Below are 21,105 nucleotides of genomic sequence, written 5' to 3'. Positions count from 1 at the left end.
AGAGTAGAAGTGTCATTTTTTCTAATAATAATAATATCACAGAAAACAAGTTTTATTTTCAATAGAGGGAAATGCTTCACAGCCCTAAACTGATGACCTGCACAATAAGCTAAGCCCCTTTGGCCCTACACCTACCTGCTACCCAGTTAACATAAAATCTTATTTCGAAATTTAATAAAATTGACCCCTTTATGATTTAATAGACAGAAAAATAAGTGTTGCCCCTAAGCTATATACCGTGGAATCAAACTATCAATATGTCAGGATATGATGAATTCCAAATTGAAAGATCTAATTAAAATGCCAACTGATGAAGATATGATGAGTACGTAGTTCCAAGTGTTGCGCAAGACACGCTATAGTTAATGAGTAAATTAGGTTAATGCGCATCTACTACTGAAGAAATCAACCCTTGTTATATAAAATATAGTATAGCTCATCACACACCAATTAGATTGGTAATGATACTGAAAATTGAAGGATTATAATTATTTGTTTTGTCTCTCAATCCATTTTTTACTCGGAACGTTGCTCAATAGAAACTTAAATAATGATGGTTTAGATGGTAACAAACTTGTTCTACAATTTAAAAGCTGACTTAATATATATAGTTATATATGAGTAATGTTAGAAAGGTAAAAACTTAAAATTTATTTAATTTAATAGTTATAATTTCATATATATATATATTGTGTTAATCCCTAATGTTTAGGTGAATTCTATTTTAGTTTCTAACATTTTAATCGTCTTATATTTATTCCAAAATATTTAAAATGGCATCGATGTTATTCCACAATCAAATTCTTCACGAAATTGATATACTATTAATAATACTTTTGTTAAAATTACATTTACTCAATTCTCCTCTCTCACCTTCATCCTCTTAATAAGTCTAAATTTTATTCTCCTGCTCTCTTCTTCTTTTTCCTCAAATTCCTCTTGAAGAATTAATAGTGTAAAGAGGAGAAGAATAAAGAAGTAAAAAAATGGAATTTGAGTTTGTTAAGAGGGTGAAGGTAAGAAGGAGATTGAGCAAACATAATTTTAACAAAAATATTATTAATAGTATATCAATTCCGTTAGTTGTTAGTGAAGAATTTGATGGTGGAATAATATTGATGTCATTCTAAACGTTTTGAGATAAAAATAGGACGATTAAAAAGTTAGAAATTAAAATAGAATTCATCTATCCCAAACATTAGAGATTAAAACAGAGCAAACAATAAGTAGAGATATTGAAAGAGAACAATCTTCTATGACCTTCCTTGCATCTCTCTGTTAGGTGTTGTGAAAGATGATAAATTTAGAAGTTTTTAAAAATGAGAAGCTAAAGGTAAAAATAGCAAAAAAACTCTAACAATGAATGACTCAAGTTATATAATATCGTTTTTGTGAACTCCACTGATTTTTTTGTTAGTATTTTTTGTTAATATTTAATATTTTATTAAAGTGGAAGATCTTTTTTTTTGTCTTTGTTCTCATAATACACAATGTATTTATTTTTTACAAAATAATACAATTACATATTTAAAAAAATAAAATAAATAAACGATCAAATCATCATCAAATTAAAAGGAAAAAGGAAAGAGACATAATAAATTTGTGTTTAAAATAACACTTATAATCATAACTTTATCCAATGGTTTTTTATAACTTTATCCAAATTAAAAATATGGCTAGCTAAAGGCCTAAAACTATTTTAAAGTATTTCTCACTTTAAAAAATTTGATATATTTTAATTAAATTTTAACATTAAAATTTAATTAAAATATATCTCATGTGTAACAATTTTAATTTTGAGTTTTATCCACGTATTACACTTCGGAAAGTTTAACCAGTAAATCAACAAAGAAATTATATAGATTAAAGTATGCAGCACTTATATGTATAAGTATTAGTATTACATAAAAAGTCAACAGAAAACAGATAATAGTAGTAGATAGTAATTCAAAAAGTGCTCATAAAAAAGAAATAAAAAAATAAAAAAGCGATTGTTGATGTGATCCGTAATTACTAATTAGAGTTCCGCGCGAAAGGACGCGGTACGTTATTTAATTCACAATTATTTTTCTTTAGTTTTTACTACAAATTTTATTTTTTATATTCTATATTTCTATAATTTTCTTTGTTCTTTTTGAATAATCAATGACGAAGTGTTATAAAATGATTCATCCAAAAAACTTATACTAATAGGATAATACTTTCTCTTTGAACTCTTATATTATTTTTATTTTATTTTTGGGCTCACCAAATATCAAATTTTTTATCTAAAATTTTGATATAATATCATCAAATTATTTATTGTAAAAATTTAAACTAATAAAAAAATATAAATAAAAAAATTGGTGTATATATATATATAATTGGTATGAAGTTAAATTGAATTTATTATTTTTTAATTTATTTATCACAATCAATTTAGATATATATTGAATTGTTTTTTAGTTTTTACAAATGTTATGCTATATAATATTTATATTGAAGTGTATGCCATGGGGACAAACCATTTCTAAATTTCTAATGTGCCATAATTTTATAGTAAGACTTAATTATATTATATTATTGTGTGCTAGTTAATTAATTGGTTCCCAACCCACTTCTATATATACACTTTTTATTTTTACTGTTATTTGATGCACTTTTTCAACAGTAAAACTCTTGTCATCATTATGTTAGATTCGCGTTAACATAGCTTGTACAATTAATAACACGTTGCTTGAATTATTAGATAATTTCGGTTTGTGGATTATTCCATATCAGGATCAATCTTTTAAGCAATAATACATATCAGATCGAATACTAGTGCCTTTTGAATCTCATTAGAATTGGAACGGACAATGTGGGTCTTTCACTCTTTCTTGTCTATGACACGTGAATAACGCCCAGCAGGTATACTAGTATGAATTAATAACATATTTTGTGGCACTAGTGTTACTTCTTTATTATATTAGAGGATTTACATTTGTCCCGTTCTTCATCAGTAAAGAAAATGTGTCCGAGTTTTCTTCCTTTTTTGTGGTCAATCCACATTCCCATCCCGACCTTTCAATCTTTCTTTCATGTGATTCTCGTATTCTTGCATTGTTATATTGGGTTAAAATTTGTTAATTTTACAAGCATGAGGAGTGTATGAAGTTAGTTGCACATCAAATAAAATAAAAGAGTAAGAAGTATATAAAATGAGAGACTCATTAATTTATTATCTTAAAATTTTGAATTTGATATAATTTCTTTTAATCTTATAATTTAAGGAGTATTCAAGGTGTCATTATAATTAGAATACAAATTTAAAAAGAGTATAGCAAATAAAATGATCTCGTAATCTCTTTTTACTCATTGGTTTAGTTTGTGCTTCAAAATAAAGAATTAGTCTAATAAGAATGTGAGGACCAAATCAACAGGGGTTTCCAACATAAAAGTAGGGGATGACGGCACATTCAAAAATTATGTTTACCTTTTTTTGTTGTGACTTGTGACTCTCTTAAGTATTAAAGTTCCATGGCCATAAAAGGTAGGTTATTACGGGAACAACTACTTCGAACTTTCTAACTATAAACGTCATGCCCAAATTAAACTATTAAGTCCTTGTTATTATTATGTATGTTCAAATATTCTTGTTTATATTATAATATTTAGTTATTCTTTCTAGTTGGGCTCAAGGTAATTGAATAATAGACTAAATAACCGATATGATAACACTCAAATTAAAAAACAATTTCTGAAAATAATTTTTTAACTACTTTAGAATAAAAATAAATTAATACTCGATCTGTATATATATAATAGAGAAGAGTGTTAGGACCAGCATATTTTGTAATTTGTAACTATCAATTAGTTATCATCAGTATTTTTAATGGTGTGAGATTACATCTAATAATATATGATTACTCACTTTTCTTTTGATAGTTAAGTGCTGACTAAATTTTAATAAAAGTGTTGGCCTCTTATACTTTTTTATAATAAATTTAGGAGAGTATTGAAATGGAATATTATGTGTTGATTTCCTTTGAAATAAACATTTTTTTGTCAGATATACATTGTATTATTAATATATTATACAATAGTATCCAGTGACGAAACTTAAAAGAAATTTTTGGAGAGATAAAAAAAATTTTAATACAAAAATTATATAATAGTATTTAAATTTTAATAAAATTTATAAATATAATTATTTTATTTTTAAATTTGTTATTAATACATAGGATTACATATGGTTAAAGTTAACTAAAAAGTGAATCTGATTTTAGTTAATAAAAAGTTTCATTTAAGTTAATAAATTAAATTGATTTTATCCAAAAGAAATCAGTTTTTATATGAAAAAAATAATTAATTTTTTCACATAAAAACCTATTTTTATTTAAAACCTAATTTTTTTAATCTAAAAACTGACCCTTTTTTTTTCAAAACACTTATTTTTATTTAATTATATAAAATTAATTATAATTTATAAATTATTTTTTAACATGGTAAAAAATTAGTTTCACCTTTGATAATATCTATCTCTTAAAAATCTCAAGACTAATTATTTTTATTATTATTTCTATTACAATCAAATAATATAATGCAACAAAATAAATTCTTAAATTTTTAATAAAATAAAGTATTAAAATTTATTAATATAAATATTGTTAATATTATAATAATATTTAACTTTTAATATTAATTTAAAAATAAAATAATACATGAAAATATATGAAAAGATAAATATAATTCAGAAAGATACAAGATAAAAAGTCTGAGAGAACGATGAAAGTAGATGTTAAACACACATAAATAAATTGGAAGCCTATTAGTATTAGTTAACCAAATTAACTAACTTTTTTTTTGAAATAGCACCACTAATATTTTTACAAAAATTTTGTATGGCCTCTGTTGTCTAAACAAAATTCCGGTAAATACCAAAAAAAAAAAAAACTCCACCGGTGATAGTAGCTTAATAATATACTAGTATATTAATATAAATATGTACACAAATAACAAATATAATATTAGTCAAATAATTAATATTTTATACTTTAATTAAAACGAAAAGTTTTGAATTTAAATTTTAAAAATAATAAAATATAAACAAATGAGTGAAGAAGTGAACAAGTTTTTTTTTTGGATCAGAGTGAGAGATTAGGGATTTTGTAACATCATAGATAGATAGCACTTTCAGTATCAGAGTGTGGCTCAAGAACCCTAACCCTGCTAGAAGTGAACAAGTTTATGGCTCTCGGACTCTCGGTCTCGGTTAATAGCAACAATCATGAGCCTGTATAAATGAAAATTATGGTTATTATTGCAAAAAAAAAAAAAGGGATGATCCTAATGATCAGTCCAAACAGTAGGCCCAAACAAACGTCATCGTGGCCCATGAGCCTCCATATGCGAGTGCATGAAATTACATAATTATACTCTGACCCAAAAAAAGAAATTAAATAATTATATTATCTATACACAAAAAAATTAGTTATTATATAAAAAATATATTAAAAATATAAAATATAAAATATATATTAAAAATATATAAAATAATGAGAGTAGTATATTACTTAAATAGTCGTCACTGAAAAAAAAATAATGATAAGGAGCTAAGTTTTCCTTCACTTAATTTCATCAAATTTTTTTAAAATTATTTTATTTATTTTAAATTTTGAATTCTAATTATAAATTATAAAATTTAAATTTTTTTAAAAAAATTAAATTAAAAAATTAAAACAATATTGAACAACTAAAATTAGTTCTCCGTATTTTGTCCCAAAAAATTATAAGAAAATAAAGAACAGGGCTGCATGAGTTCTTCAAGGGACTATAAGACATGCATGCGTGGTTCTTGGTGATCCATATATCATTTTAGTTATTTTTGGTAGAGATGCCCATTACGCCTATTCTTCTTCTAAATGGCGAAGATCGTTCCCACCATGTATTATTATTTCTTCTTGCTATGCATAATTAGAAGTTTAAATCGTAAGAGCATCTTTAATTCATATATATAGGAATAAAGACATTTACAAGAGAACCAAAACGAAATATCTATTTGCTTATATACTTCTTCGGGGACCAATTAATTAATTAATGCAGTCATTAGTAGGATATGATGAAATAAATTTAGAGGCAGTGAGCACTACATGTCATATCTAAATAAATTCTAGTAGAGGGGTAGTAAATGTAACAACGCTGACGTCACTGATTACGTATTCAGTCCATAAGCCACGAGTATATACGACAAGATCCAAGAAAGTAACAAAGACACCAATGACGATGAATGCTTGAATGGGAGAAACACATACATAGTAGTATGAAAATTATAATTAAATCATTCTTGGTACCTTATAGGCTGCGATGCATATATATGGCTTGGTTTGACTTTCAGAAGCAATGACAAGTTATTAGCCTTATTGGAAGTTTAAATCGTAGAAGCTTCTTCAATTCATATATTAGGAAATAGGAATTTACAACCAAAAGGATTAATATATCTATCTTCTTCTTATACTACTACTTTAATTTACTCATTTATTATTATTATTGTGTCATTTAAAAAAAATGTTGAAATTAAAAAATCATTTTGAATAGAAGGAAAAAAGAGATTGTGGAGGAAGATTTTCAAGTAAGAAAATGACACGAAGTTATTGCATCGATGAGATTCATTCACATGAGAAATGAAAGGAGAAAAAGCTTAATGAATAGAGAGAGTAAAAGGGACGGTGGCAGCATGCAAAGTTCCCACGTAATGGTAGCAATTGGCACAACACTAGTAATTCAAAAATATTATTTATACATTAAAATCAATCACTAATATATTTGTATATAAATATATATATATATATATAATTTAATTTATTTTTAATATATATTTATATTTTAATATATATTTTATACTGATAATTAATTTTAGTGTACACATAACATAGGTGCACGTAACCTCTTTCATCAACCAACACACATAAAAAGCATTGCAGACATGTCAACAATGCTCATCTCTCGTCATTTTCATCAACGAAAAGCTAATAATTAAGGCAGAGCAAAGGAGGAGCCATACATATTCTGAACAAAAAGTGAAGCAAATATAACTAATAACAAGGTAAGCTTTTTCCAATGGTTCCTCTTGCCACATCCACATTGAAATCGATATCATCCATCTATCTATAGTGATTTTCCTTCTTGTTCAATCATATCATTATGAATCCAAACTTTGTTTTTGATAATGCATAGAGTGAAAGAGAGACGGTCCCATAACTGGGCCAATTATCTCTCTTTCAGCATTCATCTCTGAATTCTATTTGGGCCTACTGTTTCTCTCTTCTTAACATGCTTAGATTACAACTTGAGTTGGGTTGGGTTGAAACAACAATATCAAAAGATGTTTGAAATTGACAAAAGTAAAGCTGAAATTTAAAACAAAGATTGCTTAATCGCTTTTGCTAATCCTGACATAAAGTTAAGGAGTAATTTTTAAATGTATGATTAGAAGCAACAAACTTATTTAAAATGGATCTATAATTGATTATTCTAGCGCAAAATCTTTTGACTTACTTATAGGTCAGTGTTATAGGACTAGCACAATTTATTAATTTTGACCAACAATCAGTTAGTTAATAATATTTAAAAATATTAGTTAAAAGAATAATTTTGGACTACTAGACTATAGGTTGCTGACTAAAAATGCCTACTAATATAAATTAAAATTGTTACTCCTTGATATTTTCTGAAACAATGTCACTAATGTATTTCTTTTAATAAATTTTAGTTGCCTCTTGTTGCAGCATTTACGGGTAACATTGCAACGAAATGTCAAATGAAATGGCAAGTGGGACACTAAGCTCTGAATACCAAACCTTAATGAAGTCAACAACAGAAGGAAAACGAAACATGTTTATCAAAGCTTATCCACCTGTTACCCTAAAGGCATGCTCTATAAATACACTCATAAAATTTTAATTGTTGTTTCATGTGTTAGTGTTGTTAATGATAGTTCATAAAGAATTTAATTTGAATCCAGACATAGAAAGAATTGGGCTAGTTCCTTTTATTTATTTGGTACTCTAGATCACTTTAAGTACATTACCTTCCTTCAATTTTTAGATATTTTAAATGTTAACACAAATGGATAGTGATGAGTAACTTCTAGATTGGTATTGGTTTATTATGTGATAATGCCTAATGGTTAGTAAACTCATGGAACATGGATAATTTATAAGATTTGCTAGACATGTTCATATTCTACATTACAATGTTGATTATTGCAGTTTGAAGATGTTATATATGAAACCAAAACAAGTAAAAGGGGTGGCTTGTTTTGCAAGAAAGAAAATAGTTGTAATGAGGATGGTAAACTAATCTTGAAAGGGGTTAGCGGTTCTGTTTTCCCTGGAGAATTATTAGCCATTTTAGGTCCTTCTGGTAGTGGAAAAACAACTCTGATAAATGCATTGGGAGGTAGACTAAAAAATGGAATCACAAAAGGAAGCATAACCTACAATGGCAAGAAGCTCTTGAAATCCATGAAGCGAAACCTTGGATTTGTTCATCAACATGATCTCTTCTATTCTCACCTAACAGTCCATGAGACATTAGTCTTTTCGGCTCTTCTTCGCCTGCCAAACAGCCTCTCCAAACAAGAGAAAATCGCGCACGCTTGCGCGGTTATGGATGAACTTGACCTGAATCATTGTAAGGACACTATAATGGGAGGTCCACTCTTAAGAGGTGTGTCAGGTGGAGAACGGAAAAGGGTCAGCATAGGTCAAGAATTGTTGACTAATCCTAGTCTTTTGCTTGTTGATGAACCAACTTCAGGGCTTGATTCGACAACTGCTCGGAGAATCGTGCTAACTCTGTGTGATTTGGCTAAATCTGGAAGGACTGTGGTAATGACTATTCATCAACCTTCTAGCAAGCTATTTTACATGTTTCCCAAGATTCTGCTGCTATCAGATGGTAGTACCTTGTACTTTGGGAAAGGAGAACTTGTCATGAATTACTTCTACAGCATTGGTTATGCTCCTTCTGTAGCCATGAATCCTACAGATTTCCTACTTGATCTTGCAAGCGGTAACTATCATGATACCATGTTTCAAGGACTAATTTCAAATCAACTGAAAATTGTCTTTCTGAAAGTTTTAGCTAATATGTTTCATTTTTCAAAAATCATGTTACAATTTTGTAGGTATATATGCTGGAAATTTAGAAGATGAAGTTGAAGCTACAAAACAAGTGTTAAAATCAGCATTTGAAAGTAACCTTGCATCTCAAGTAAACATGGAACTCAAAAGCTCCAAGGTACCATTTCACAACACTTCAGGGGATGAAATGCTTGGCCAGTACTGCACAACATGGTGGCAACAATTCACTATATTAATAAACAGAGGTTTCAAAGAAAGGAAGTATGACCAATTTTCAATCCTCATAATCTGTAAAGTTTTGGCAGCATCAACCATTTCAGGCCTTGTTTGGTGGCAGGCCGGAGCTAATCAAACGAAAGACCTGGTATTTAAACAATAAACTCTCTGTGTCTAAATTGACATTTATGTATTTCTCAATTCTCATCATTGTTTCATTGCTACATAGGTGGGACTACTTTTCTACTACACACAAGTTAGTGCATACTTGCCTATGTTAGTGTCAATCTACACCTTCCCTTATGATCATGAAATGTTAATGAAGGAAAAATCTTGCTACATGTATAGACTCTCAACTTATGTCATGGCAAACAGTGTTGTTGAACTTCCAGCAGTGCTAGCAATGCCAACCATTTTTGTCACCATTACTTACTGGATGGTGGGGCTAAAACCAAATCCCTTAAATTTCTTTCAAACTCTAGCCATTGTTCTTCTCTATGCTTTGGTGTCACAGGGTATTGGTCTTGCCATTGGTGCAGTTGTGGTGAGTAATCAAAAGTTGGCTTCTAGAGTTGGATCGGTAGTCATGACTTTATATATTCTAAGCAATGGCTTCTATGTTCAGCATGTCCCAAGTTTTGTGTCATGGATTAAACACATATCTCATAGCTATTATGGTTATAAGCTATTGTTGGGGTCACAGTTTAAGGATAATGTTACATGCTCAGTTAGAGAATATCAGGTGATTCAGCATGTTGGTCTTGATCATCAAATTTTCTCTGTTTTTGCCTTGGTTGCAATGGTTCTAGTGTACAGGATTATTGCCTATTTTGCTCTCATGATTGTTGTCAAACATAGCTAGGTAGACCCACAGCATGTAGGTTATGTGAACTAATTATAAAATTGTTCTTATTTATTAAATACTAATAAAATTTAAAAGGACAATTTAGATAACATAATTCACCTTCAATTGTTAGATGTCAAACTACTTTTAGTTGTTACAAATTCTTGGCCTAAGAGATAATCATAGTCACATCAAGAAAGTGATGATAATAACAGCGGCCATTATAAATCCAGTCCAAACAATTTGTTTCGTACTGCTAAGTTCATGTTGGTTGCGTTCTTAACCATATAAAAATTGATGTGGAAAGTGGTAATAACATAAGAGGTTGCATACTTGCATTGAAGATTATGTGTTACAAGGACAATTTGTGTTCCAACAATAATACAAGCAATATCAAACTATTACTACAATTCTCGGAGACAGTATAGCCTAATTTTATTTATCGAATTTGAGCATTTATATGGGTTTAAATATGTGGTCTTTATGAAGTTCAATACTAACCATATATAACATCCTAGGTCCGAATTTGTGTCGGATGGAAATTTTTCTGCATATTCTTATAATATACTAATGTGCACATTATAAATAGATGTAATAACTTACTTTTAACTATAATATTTAATAATAATGTTAACTTTCCATTCCACCATAATCATTCTATCAGAAAAATGCTTGTAAAAAATGAAGAAAAAGAAAACAAAAAGACTAATTGTCTCTATATAGTATAATATAATATTTAACTATGTAGAGCGTTTAATTTTGTTACGGCCTGGCCCAGGCCACTTGCGGGTCAACCCGACCCATTGATGGCCCGACCCAAGCGGTCGAGCACATGCAGCTCACTACGCGACCCGAACACGCGTCCCTGACAGCTCTCCACTGCAGCTGTGAGGAAGCTTCGAGGAAGGTGGGCCCTAGTGGGCCTATCCTTGTAGGGCCCACCTCTGACACGGTATAAATAAGGAAGGACCTGCCCTTCCCCAGAGATACGTCACTTTTTCCACCTATCATATTCCCCGCCTGCACACTAGCTGACTTGAGCGTCGGAGTGTTTTTGCAGGTGGCATCCCCCTCTTTCCTTCCACAGCAAGAGTTCGGCTACCCAACAGATCCAAACCCAGCACGACCGTGGTTGAAGCGTTATTACCCCCTCAAATAACCACTAGACCAGTCCGGCAACCGACAACCGAACAAATTTCATTTTGCAAAGAACTTTAACAATTTGTTAAGATCTTGTGCCTTAATTGATTATTATGAATAATTGATCATGAGTTGCATGATGAAGAAGAGGACAAATGGCAAAGATGGGTGTGGCACATGCCCAATGATGGGTTCACGTCATCATGTTCGGAATTTATATGTATTTTGTTATATGAAGTGCACTGCATAGGTGAAAGTATCTTGCTTAGAAGCAATTAATTGGACTTTATGTATATGTTTGCATGCAAAAATGTGTATGTTGAGTCTTTATTCTTAATGCCCACGTTTCTAATTTTTCTTATTCAATGTGGCAACCTAATCTATGTACAAAATACATGAAATTAAAGGAGGTGAAAATCATATGGGAAATCTTTAATTATTAAGTCTAAACTAAACTGTAAAATGCACCTAAAATATATGAATAGGTTTTTTGCATGTGCAGTATACGTGTGGCATTTGCTTATACATATATAATAGTATTTTTGGTGAATATATGAAATCAGAGATTGTTTATGACTTATGAGGCTATAATATATTAAAAGAATGTTACATGTATTATCTTTTAATATATTTTATTTATATATTTTTTACTTTTAGTATTATAAGTAAATGATAGAAAATTTTTCATGAATTAAGAAATATACTCGATTGTTAATGAGGCGAGCCGTGAGCCAAGCTCAATTTTTGTGATTGTTATGTTAAATATGATTATATATAAATTAATAAAAAATATAACAAATAGAGTGAAGTATGTTACTTCTCATTAATTAAATTCTACTATTACTATTAAAGATTGGGCTTTTTTTTCAGACAAAAATTTCAGTCCGAATGACTTTTTAATTTTAGACAAATTTAAGACAAATGTTAAACAACTTTTAGTGGAAGTTATGAAAGAATATATTATGTTCTAAATTTGTGGAAGCACATTCTCAAAGATCCTCAATTCGCACTCTTTCTCACCTCACATTCCAACATTGACTTTTTAATGTCTAGTATTATGTTTGGATACATATGGACAACACTAAAATATTATATAAAATGACTAAAATAGCTTGTGATTCCAAATTTTCTATATCAATACAAATTAATTTAATAAAAAATAAAAGTATGTAGGAGTACATACAGAATTTGAAAAAAATATTTGAAAAGTCAAAAAATTTTAATAAAAAAATATATTAGTATTTATATTAAAATAAAATTTATAAATATAATTATTTTATTTTAAAATTTATTATTAATATGTAGAAATACATATGGTTAAGATTAACAAAAAAAATAAATTTGAGTTTGATTAATAAAAAAATTTAAGTTAATAAGCCAAATTAATTTTAAATAAAAAATTAATTTTAAAAAAATCCATTTTTACATGAAAAAATAATTAGTTTTTACATATAAAAATCTATTTTTATTTTAAAAAAAAAAACTAATTTTTTATCTAAAAACTGACTTTTCTTTATAAAAAACTGATTTTTTTAAATTATATAAAATCAATTATAATTTATAAATTATTTTTTAGTATTTTAAAATATTAATTTTACTTTTGATAATATTTATCTTTCAAAAGTTTCAAGATTAATTATTTTTGTTATTATTTTTATTACAAATCAAATAATATAATATAAGGTTAAAATGGTATAAAATAAAACGATAAAAAGAAAAAAATTATCTACCCCAATAAAAAATTTTACAGAAAGGAGAGAGTACCTGGAAAAGAAAGAGATAGAGAAAGAACAGGAAGAAAAAAATATCTTTGAACAACGCAATAGGAAAAATAAGAAGGTGTGATAATGAAAAAAAAAGAAAACAAAATTTATAAAATTGTCTGTGTCCACTCTTTCAAATTCCATGTCCATTAATGTCCTTCGTAAAAGAGTAAACACAAAAGTATAAAAAACTGTCTCAGAGACAATATGTTCACTGTCCATGTCTCTGCTTCCAAACACGTTTTAAACAAGTGTTGTCCATGTCTGCGTCCTGTTCCGAAAACAAACGCTACCTAAGGTACAAAATTCCCCAATTTGCTTTTTCAATTTCTTTAGAGTTTTAAATTTGGTGCTAGTCCAAAGTCATGATAATTTAATCAATTATAGAGCAATGGTTTAAATAAAACTTAAAATGTTGTAAAAATGAGCAAGTCAATTAGTTATGCGCAGTAAGTGCTTGTATGAAATGGATCCACAGGAAATAGCAGCCATCCTTAAAGCAGTTTGATGTACTATAAAGCAAAATCATACATATAGATATAGGATCGACAAAAAGTTGCAGTATCCCGTCTAAACATAAAATCCAACAATTCAGTATTAAGAAATTGACTCACATTTTAGAGATGATCCAGCAAGGCATGTCAACCTAGATTGTGTCCTACACTCAGCTACTGGATTCAACTTCTCTGTTGCGGCCATTCGAACATCCCAGACATGTATAACCCCATCAGATGATGCAGATGCAACTAGGTACGGATCATCACTCCCTGAAGCAGCATCACTATCTGTGAGCACAACAATTCCTTTTACACGGGCATTATGTGCTCCTTCAATGCAATAAGCCACCTTCCCGCTGTTTATGTCCCATGCTGTGATATTTCGGTCCTCACCACCTGTGTATAGAAGTCCATTCTACAACATAGAATAAACTCTAGGTGTCAAAAAGGAGTAGAACAAACATTGAAAATGGAAAGAAAGCAACCTCTAGGCAGTGTCATTAGGGAATAATGGTAATTGTAAACCACAAATTATGTTGCTCTCTTAGTTGTATCAGAAAACAATCCAACCCCCAAACTCATCCCTCAATATGAAATTATGAATATATTTCAATTAACATTGTATGTATGCTGTATTTGCACATTCTTATCATCCATGCTACAGAAAGTTGACTTTACCAACAGAGCACTCGACCCTCAATCAAATGTGCAACACTTGCATTAACCAACATCATACACTTCCCAACAGATATATTAGAATACAAATGATTGAGACTTCAATAACTTCCAAAATTACAACAATTCAAAAGCAAATAATACTTTAACACCCCTGTAAGCACATCTCCAGATCATCAGCAAAGAATTTTAATTATCTAGATCATCGTTAAACACCATTCAGCAAGAAGATAAATTTTTACATTTAAAGCTGAATTACAAAACAGAACAATGCTATATAAATATCCACAGCCAAATTCCTTACAAAATACACACGTTCCATTAATTTAACATCGCTCTAAGCACATTTGCAATTTCCACTAAGACAAATCAGTATCATGCAATTGAAAGTTATATCACGAATTAAGGTCAAGAAAAAAGAGCGAACCTTCGCTGGCGTAGCGCAGAGGACCTTTTTCTGGCAGTCCAATTCAAATAGCAAGCGCGCATCCTCAGCCCCGTGCACAGTCACCTTCTCCTCCATGGCCATAAAGAACCTGTCTCCGGCCAAGTCATACCTCACTATACTTGCCTCCTTTCCAAGGCGGCAACAGAAGCTCCTTCGGCCACGTACAAGGTTGACCATGGCGAGGCATTCATCACGGCCAACAGAGAGTGCGAGCTTGCCGGAGGGGTGAAGTGAGAGGTCGTTGACGGCGCGGCGGTGGACGCGGGGGAGCGTCTTCAGGTGGACGAAGCCATCGGCGTCAAAGAGCGACAGTGAGCCTTCGGCGTCGGCGGAGAGGAGGTTGCGGGGAAAGGGAAGGGAGGGAGGGGCGTAGAAAGCAAGGGCGGTGACCGTGGCAGAGTGTTGGTGGAGGGAGCCGAGGGAGGCAGCGGTGACGAGGTCGCAGAGGTGGATTGTGTCGTCAGCACCGCCGGAGGCCACGACGGAGCCGGAGACGGCGACGCACTTGATGAGAGAGAGGTGGGAAGGGTAAGAGAAGAGAGGGGTTAGGGTCAGGGTTTCGTTTTTGGGATTTAGGGAGAAGCCCCAAATGAACCTCTCGTATGATCCTGCTACCAGACTCATTCTTGGGTGCATATCCGTGGTGAAAGATATGCTGCTGCTAATGCTTAGTTTTTCGTATCACCAACTCCACTCTACATAAACCCTACACTCTCATCGTTACCAAGAAGGGGGTTTACGTTTTTGGTATCCTTTTTTTGAAAGAAAAAAATAAATAGATTCTTATTTTTGGTGATAGACATTTAATTTTTTAAGAATTTAATATTTATTTAAGTTTTTTATTTTCTTACAATGAAAATATATGTCTAATTTATTTTATTTTAAAAATATTTATATATATTTCATTTTAAATTTTGGTAGTATTATTTGAGTTATTCTGAGACTTGATTGCTTTTATTTTAGTAATTTATGGTTGATTAAAATGCTCTGTGATTATATATTATATAAGTGTTGCATATAAAAATTGTTAATAAGAATGTGTCCAATATAATTATGGATTTTTTGTTGTGAAAGATATGGAATGAAATTTTTGGCATATGATTAGGTATCTTAACTCCCCTGTTAGTCTAAAAAGAGAGTAATAAACATTCTATTAGTTACGTGAGGATCCGGGTGTTCGACGGATCAGGCGGAGATGGGATGGTGAGAGGGCTGAACCCTGAGCTGATGTGGAGTAGAAGTTGGGGAGTGAATTGAAGGCGCCGGAGATGACGTGGAGAGGAGTGGCTACCTGTCCAACTAACCAAGAAATTTCTATGAACTGTCTTCGTTCACGTGAGAGGGGTAGGTTGGACCGGACTTCGGATCGAGGATTCGGGTATGCCTCGAAGATACCGACCCAACTGGTGGCATAGGTCGTACAGAAGGCGAGTCGGTCGTGGCTCGGGTTAGGTGTCAAAAAACATGAGTGTTTTGTAGAATTAAAAGAGTGTGAAGGTGTGTATTATATTATCCTTCAACCTTACATCTTAAGAAAGATAAAGTGTATATATATATTGACAACCGATGTCTAACACCAAATAAGTAGAAAATGACATCAAATCTGGAATAGTTTTTTCATTTTACAACATGATGAATAATATAAACAATAAATAGAATAATCATAAATACTTGAAAAATCTACTTAAAATGAGTATCATCTGAAAAAGATTAATTAATAAATCCTTAATGAGGTAGACACCTGATCAATTACCACCAGAAATCTGATCACAATACTTTTCACAAGCTGGGCCACAGACTTCAATCGTAGCTCCCCCCTCTTGCAAGCATACAGGCATGCATTGTTTGGCACAATCTGATAAAGTTTCCGCATAATTAAAACATACAATAGCTAACACCATGCATATTAGCATTGCAACTACGTATTTCTTTAAGACCAACATTGTTGAAAATTTTTTGCTTTTAGAGTTTGTAGTCTTCTGGTTATAGGATAATGAATTAATTAATTTTCTTCTTATATTTATATGCGTTCAAAAGTCAATTAAATATATTTTTAATCATTATTTTATAAAAGTAGATGATACTGCTCCTCCTCCTGTTTTTAAACGGTGGGGAGAGAAACATGGTAATAGCTTAGAATTTTTAGTTTAATTACTAATTTTGAAAGTATATGTATTTTTAGTTGTGTTAGGAGCCACATTTAAAAGAAAGTAAAATCATGTTTTAGTAATTATTAAAAACTATATAAGTATAAATGTATTTGTCCCAAAGTATTGTGATCATATTTCTGGTGATAATTGATCAGGTGTCTAGCTCATTAAGAATTTATTGATTAGTCTTTTTGAGATGATACTCATTTTAAGTAGAAATCTTCGAGTATTTATGGTTATTCTATTCATTGTTTATATTATTCATCATGTTTTAAAATGAAAAAATTACTTGTTTGGTGTTAGACATCGGATGTCAATATATATATATATATATATATATATATATATATATATATATATATTATTTTTCTTAAGATGTAAGGTTGAAGGATAATATGATACACACTTTCACACTCTTTTAATTCTACAAAACACTCATGTTTTCTGACACCTGTTCTGAGTCACGCTCGACTCACTTTCCGTACGACCCATGCCATCAGTTGGGTCGGTATCTTTGGGACAGCACCTAAATTTCCGATCTGAAGTCCGGTTCGACCTACCCCTTCCACGTGGACTAGAACAGTTCATAGAAATTTCTTAGTCAGTGGACTAGGTTATTCATGGACCCGTTCAGTACCATATGTAAAGGGAGAAATTAGCTCTCGCGCCAAAGTACGTAACACTTTATCTAATTCGGCCATCACCTCGTACGAATATTGACTTGATCGTTGGAGTGTCTTTACAGGTGACCACCCCCTCCGCACGTCATCTTCAGCGTCTTCAATTCACTCTTCCATCAACTCAGGGTTCAATCCGCTCACTATTCCATCTCTGCCTGACCTGTCGAACACCCGAGATCCCAAGTAACGAACACATTCTTTAATTTTTTGGGGAGGATGAATGAGATTGGAAACACCAGAGATGCTTTTAATATTGCATTTCACATTGTATTTGTGTTTGGGAGGGGGGAGGTGGGATGTGTGTGAGGGAGAGAAGGTGGCTTGTTTGCATAAGAAAAGCATGACATCAAAAACGTTCCATTCCCAAACTTCTCAACCCCTTTCTTTTTCCCAGGAAAACAGCCATCCTTTCCTCGTTGCAATCGTGGTCCCCACATCCACGTGTCAAAATCTCATCCCTTTACCGCATGTGTTATATATATATATATATATATATATATATATATATATATATATATATACTCAGTAGATTCCTAAAAAATTTTGCATAAAAAAATTGATTTTTAACAAAATTTTATTGCATTAAGATTTTGAATTTTATAAAGGTAAAGTATATTATTTTTTAGTCAAATTTATTAATTTTATTTAAATAAATAAATTATTAAAAGTGTGACAAAAAAATATATACTTTACTTTTATAAAATTTAAAAATCTCAATATAAATAAAAAATTATTTAGAAATTAAAATGTTCAACGTAAATTTTTTTAAAGACCTATTTAGATATATAATTAAAAAAAATTATATGCATAATTTTGTATGCTCTTTTGTATATGTCTTTTTATTTTTTTACTAAAATAATTGATAAGAAATATTTTGTTATACTATAAAAATATACAAACAAAAATTAGTACAAATATTATTTCTTGTTACAAAAACTCAGATTTCCTCTCCTAATATCAAAATCAGCAAATTAAATAAATAAAGTGTTCACATACTCGCATAGGATATGTTCATCTCCTTTAAAATTAAGTATATTACACTAAAAATATTGTTTTTCTAATGTTTTTCATTTGTTTTAACGTTTTATAAAACATTTCAATAAAATCTATTTATCAAAATATAATGAATAATACTAATTTAATTTAGTTTATTTTTATTCAATTTTTGTAATTGTAACTAAACTAAACTGCTCGATAATAATAAATTTTTTTGTCACAACTTACAAAACAAATAACAATGGCGAATTTAAAATAATTTTTTATTTGGACGATATTGATGAATTTTGAAAATTTGAGTCAAATATTTTTTAATTGAATTTGAATTAATTTTTAACGTCCCTAATAATTGTCCCCGTTATCTACCTCCAGCGATGTCACTATCAGAGGGCTACTTTTTTCCCAAAATTCACTGAAGAAATAAAATGAAATGGAAAAAAACAAAATAGGTATTAAAAAAGTTGTATTGTTGTATGTATATACTAAGGTGTATAAAGACTATATATGCATGAGATATAAATAGAGAAGAGAATAATAATAATATTCATTCACTGATCCATGATCATGGTGGATAATAGCACAGATTCATCATCAGGAGCGGGTGATCAGCATCATCACCCTCAGCTTCCTCCAGGCTTTCGATTCCACCCCACAGACGAAGAACTCGTCGTTCACTACCTTAAAAAGAAAGCTTCTTCTTCACCACTCCCTGTCGCCATCATCGCCGACGTTGATCTCTATAAGTTCGATCCATGGGAGCTCCCAAGTACCCAACTTTTCCACATGCCCAATTCGTATTAGTAGCATGTGAATTAAAGTGATTATTTTTAATCTTGATTTTGTGAATATATAGGTAAGGCAGCGTTTGGGGATCAAGAGTGGTACTTTTTCAGTCCTCGGGATAGGAAGTACCCGAATGGAGCTCGGCCAAACAGGGCGGCTACTTCTGGGTATTGGAAAGCCACCGGGACGGATAAGCCTATTCTCTCTTCTGATGGGAACAAGCAGAAAGTTGGAGTCAAGAAAGCGCTTGTTTTTTATGGTGGCAAGCCCCCCAAAGGTGTCAAAACCAATTGGATTATGCATGAGTATAGGCTCACCGATAACAATAACAATGCTTCTTCTTCTATTTCATCTAAGCCTCCTTCTATCCCTCTTGATCCACTCAAGAAGACTTCTCTCAGGGTATCTATATTATTATTATTAGTTTTTTAGTTTAGTTCCTTTAATTAATAATTTAACAAAATATTTTATCTCGTACTTTTAAATATTGAGGACTAAGTGATGGTTTTGTAGCTTGATGATTGGGTTTTGTGCCGAATATACAAGAAGAGCAACAGCAGTAGTAGCAGCCTTCCAATTCCAAGGCCAGCGTTTTTAATGGATGAAGAGAAGGATCTAATTTCCATGGAGAACAGCATGGTGCCAACTATGTCAATGTCAAAACCAAGAAGCACTTCAACAACAGGTTGTTATGGACCCATGGCACTTGAAAACGATGACAACTTCTTCGATGGTATATTGGCAGCATCAACCGATCATCACACCATGCAAAATGGTACCAACCTTATTATTATTATTACCTTCCTTAATTACTTAATTCAAACAAATTAAACTTACTAGTTAATAATAATAATCCACAGGGTCTCCAGGGTCCTCATCTTCAAGCAAGAGATTCCATGGTGATCTTAATAATGGAGACAACACCTCCTTCGTTTCTCTTCTTAACCAGCTTCCTCACAACACACCGTTTCACCCAAACTCCATTCTTGGCTCCGTGGGAGACGCTGTCTTGAGGCAACAATTTCAACTTCCAGGCTTAAATTGGAACTAATTAATTAATTAATAATAATAATATTTTGCGTTGCTTTGGTGGGGGTGTTATAATTATATTATATTAATAGGTCTCTTGATCCATATTGTGTAGCTTAGTGCCTTAGTATATATGTAGTTATTCACTTTTGAATGTAATAACCATAGCATACACAAATTAAAGAACATACAAGAGTTTTCATGATCATAACTATAGGCCTATATTTTGAAACTGAAGCAAGCTTACCCTAGATGAAATTTCATACCATCGCATCATAAATGAATTCGGTTACACATGTTCATGGAGCATCTAATTTCTTTTCTGTGTTTTCTATATTTATATATAATCAAAGCCACACGTGAAGAACTTATGAATAGTATTATAATATATATTTTTTATTATTGTTTTTGCCTTTAATTTGTTTCAATGGTAATGGTGATTTACCACCATTCCTTAGGATGAAAATTCTGGTAAGGTCGTAACCACCTTCCTCTTTTTGGCATTTATGACTTGAAGAAAAAGTGTGAACTGGGAAACAAAAAATAACGAAACACCGCCGATAAAGTTAGGCAGAAAATTTTGGCCTTTTACTTGTCTCACTAAAACTAAATGGTGTCATTTAAGTTACCTACTGTATATTTGTGTATAAATATATTATTTAAATTATTTTAAATATATATTTTATACTAACGACTAATTTTAATATTTATCAGTTGTATTTCAATAATATGAAATTTTGAATTTTATTATTAAAAAATATTTATTAAAAAAATATATTT

The 21,105-nt window shown here is 30.8% G+C and overlaps 3 protein-coding genes across 5 annotated transcripts; 2 read left to right on the top strand and 1 right to left on the bottom strand.

The window, feature by feature from the left end:
• Window positions 1-6,875: 6,875 nt before the first annotated feature.
• LOC112791427 (ABC transporter G family member 9) lies at window positions 6,876-11,662 on the top strand. 2 transcript variants are annotated; one of them, XM_025834263.3, is made up of 5 exons: window positions 6,876-7,063; window positions 7,746-7,887; window positions 8,229-9,033; window positions 9,149-9,468; window positions 9,550-11,662. In XM_025834263.3, exons 2-5 carry the CDS (start codon window positions 7,771-7,773, stop codon window positions 10,180-10,182), a joined length of 1,875 nt encoding a protein of 624 aa, XP_025690048.1. In that variant the 5' UTR covers window positions 6,876-7,063; window positions 7,746-7,770; the 3' UTR covers window positions 10,183-11,662. The 2 variants fall into 2 exon arrangements, with proteins under 2 accessions (XP_025690048.1, XP_025690049.1); XM_025834264.3 differs by having other exon boundaries at window positions 6,970-7,063; window positions 7,730-7,887; window positions 9,550-10,265.
• A 1,491-nt stretch (window positions 11,663-13,153) lies between these two features.
• LOC112791429 (uncharacterized) lies at window positions 13,154-15,488 on the bottom strand. 2 transcript variants are annotated; one of them, XM_072233500.1, is made up of 3 exons: window positions 14,667-15,440; window positions 13,682-13,979; window positions 13,154-13,338 (listed from the first exon to the last, which is right to left on the bottom strand). In XM_072233500.1, coding segments are annotated over exons 1-3 (957 nt in total). In that variant the 5' UTR covers window positions 15,324-15,440; the 3' UTR covers window positions 13,154-13,336. The 2 variants fall into 2 exon arrangements, with proteins under 2 accessions (XP_072089601.1, XP_025690051.1); XM_025834266.3 differs by lacking the exon at window positions 13,154-13,338 and having other exon boundaries at window positions 13,550-13,979; window positions 14,667-15,488.
• Window positions 15,489-18,966: 3,478 nt separating this feature from the next.
• Window positions 18,967-20,621, top strand: LOC112791428 (NAC transcription factor 25). The gene is made up of 4 exons (XM_025834265.2): window positions 18,967-19,279; window positions 19,367-19,698; window positions 19,810-20,071; window positions 20,157-20,621. The coding sequence occupies exons 1-4, from the start codon at window positions 19,072-19,074 to the stop codon at window positions 20,345-20,347; spliced, it is 993 nt and encodes a 330-aa protein (XP_025690050.1). The 5' UTR covers window positions 18,967-19,071; the 3' UTR covers window positions 20,348-20,621.
• Window positions 20,622-21,105: the final 484 nt, after the last annotated feature.

Source organism: Arachis hypogaea, chromosome 3 (assembly GCF_003086295.3).
Source record: "Arachis hypogaea cultivar Tifrunner chromosome 3, arahy.Tifrunner.gnm2.J5K5, whole genome shotgun sequence".
Classification (NCBI taxonomy): Eukaryota; Viridiplantae; Streptophyta; class Magnoliopsida; order Fabales; family Fabaceae; genus Arachis; species Arachis hypogaea.
This window is presented reverse-complemented; position numbering and strand designations above follow the sequence as displayed.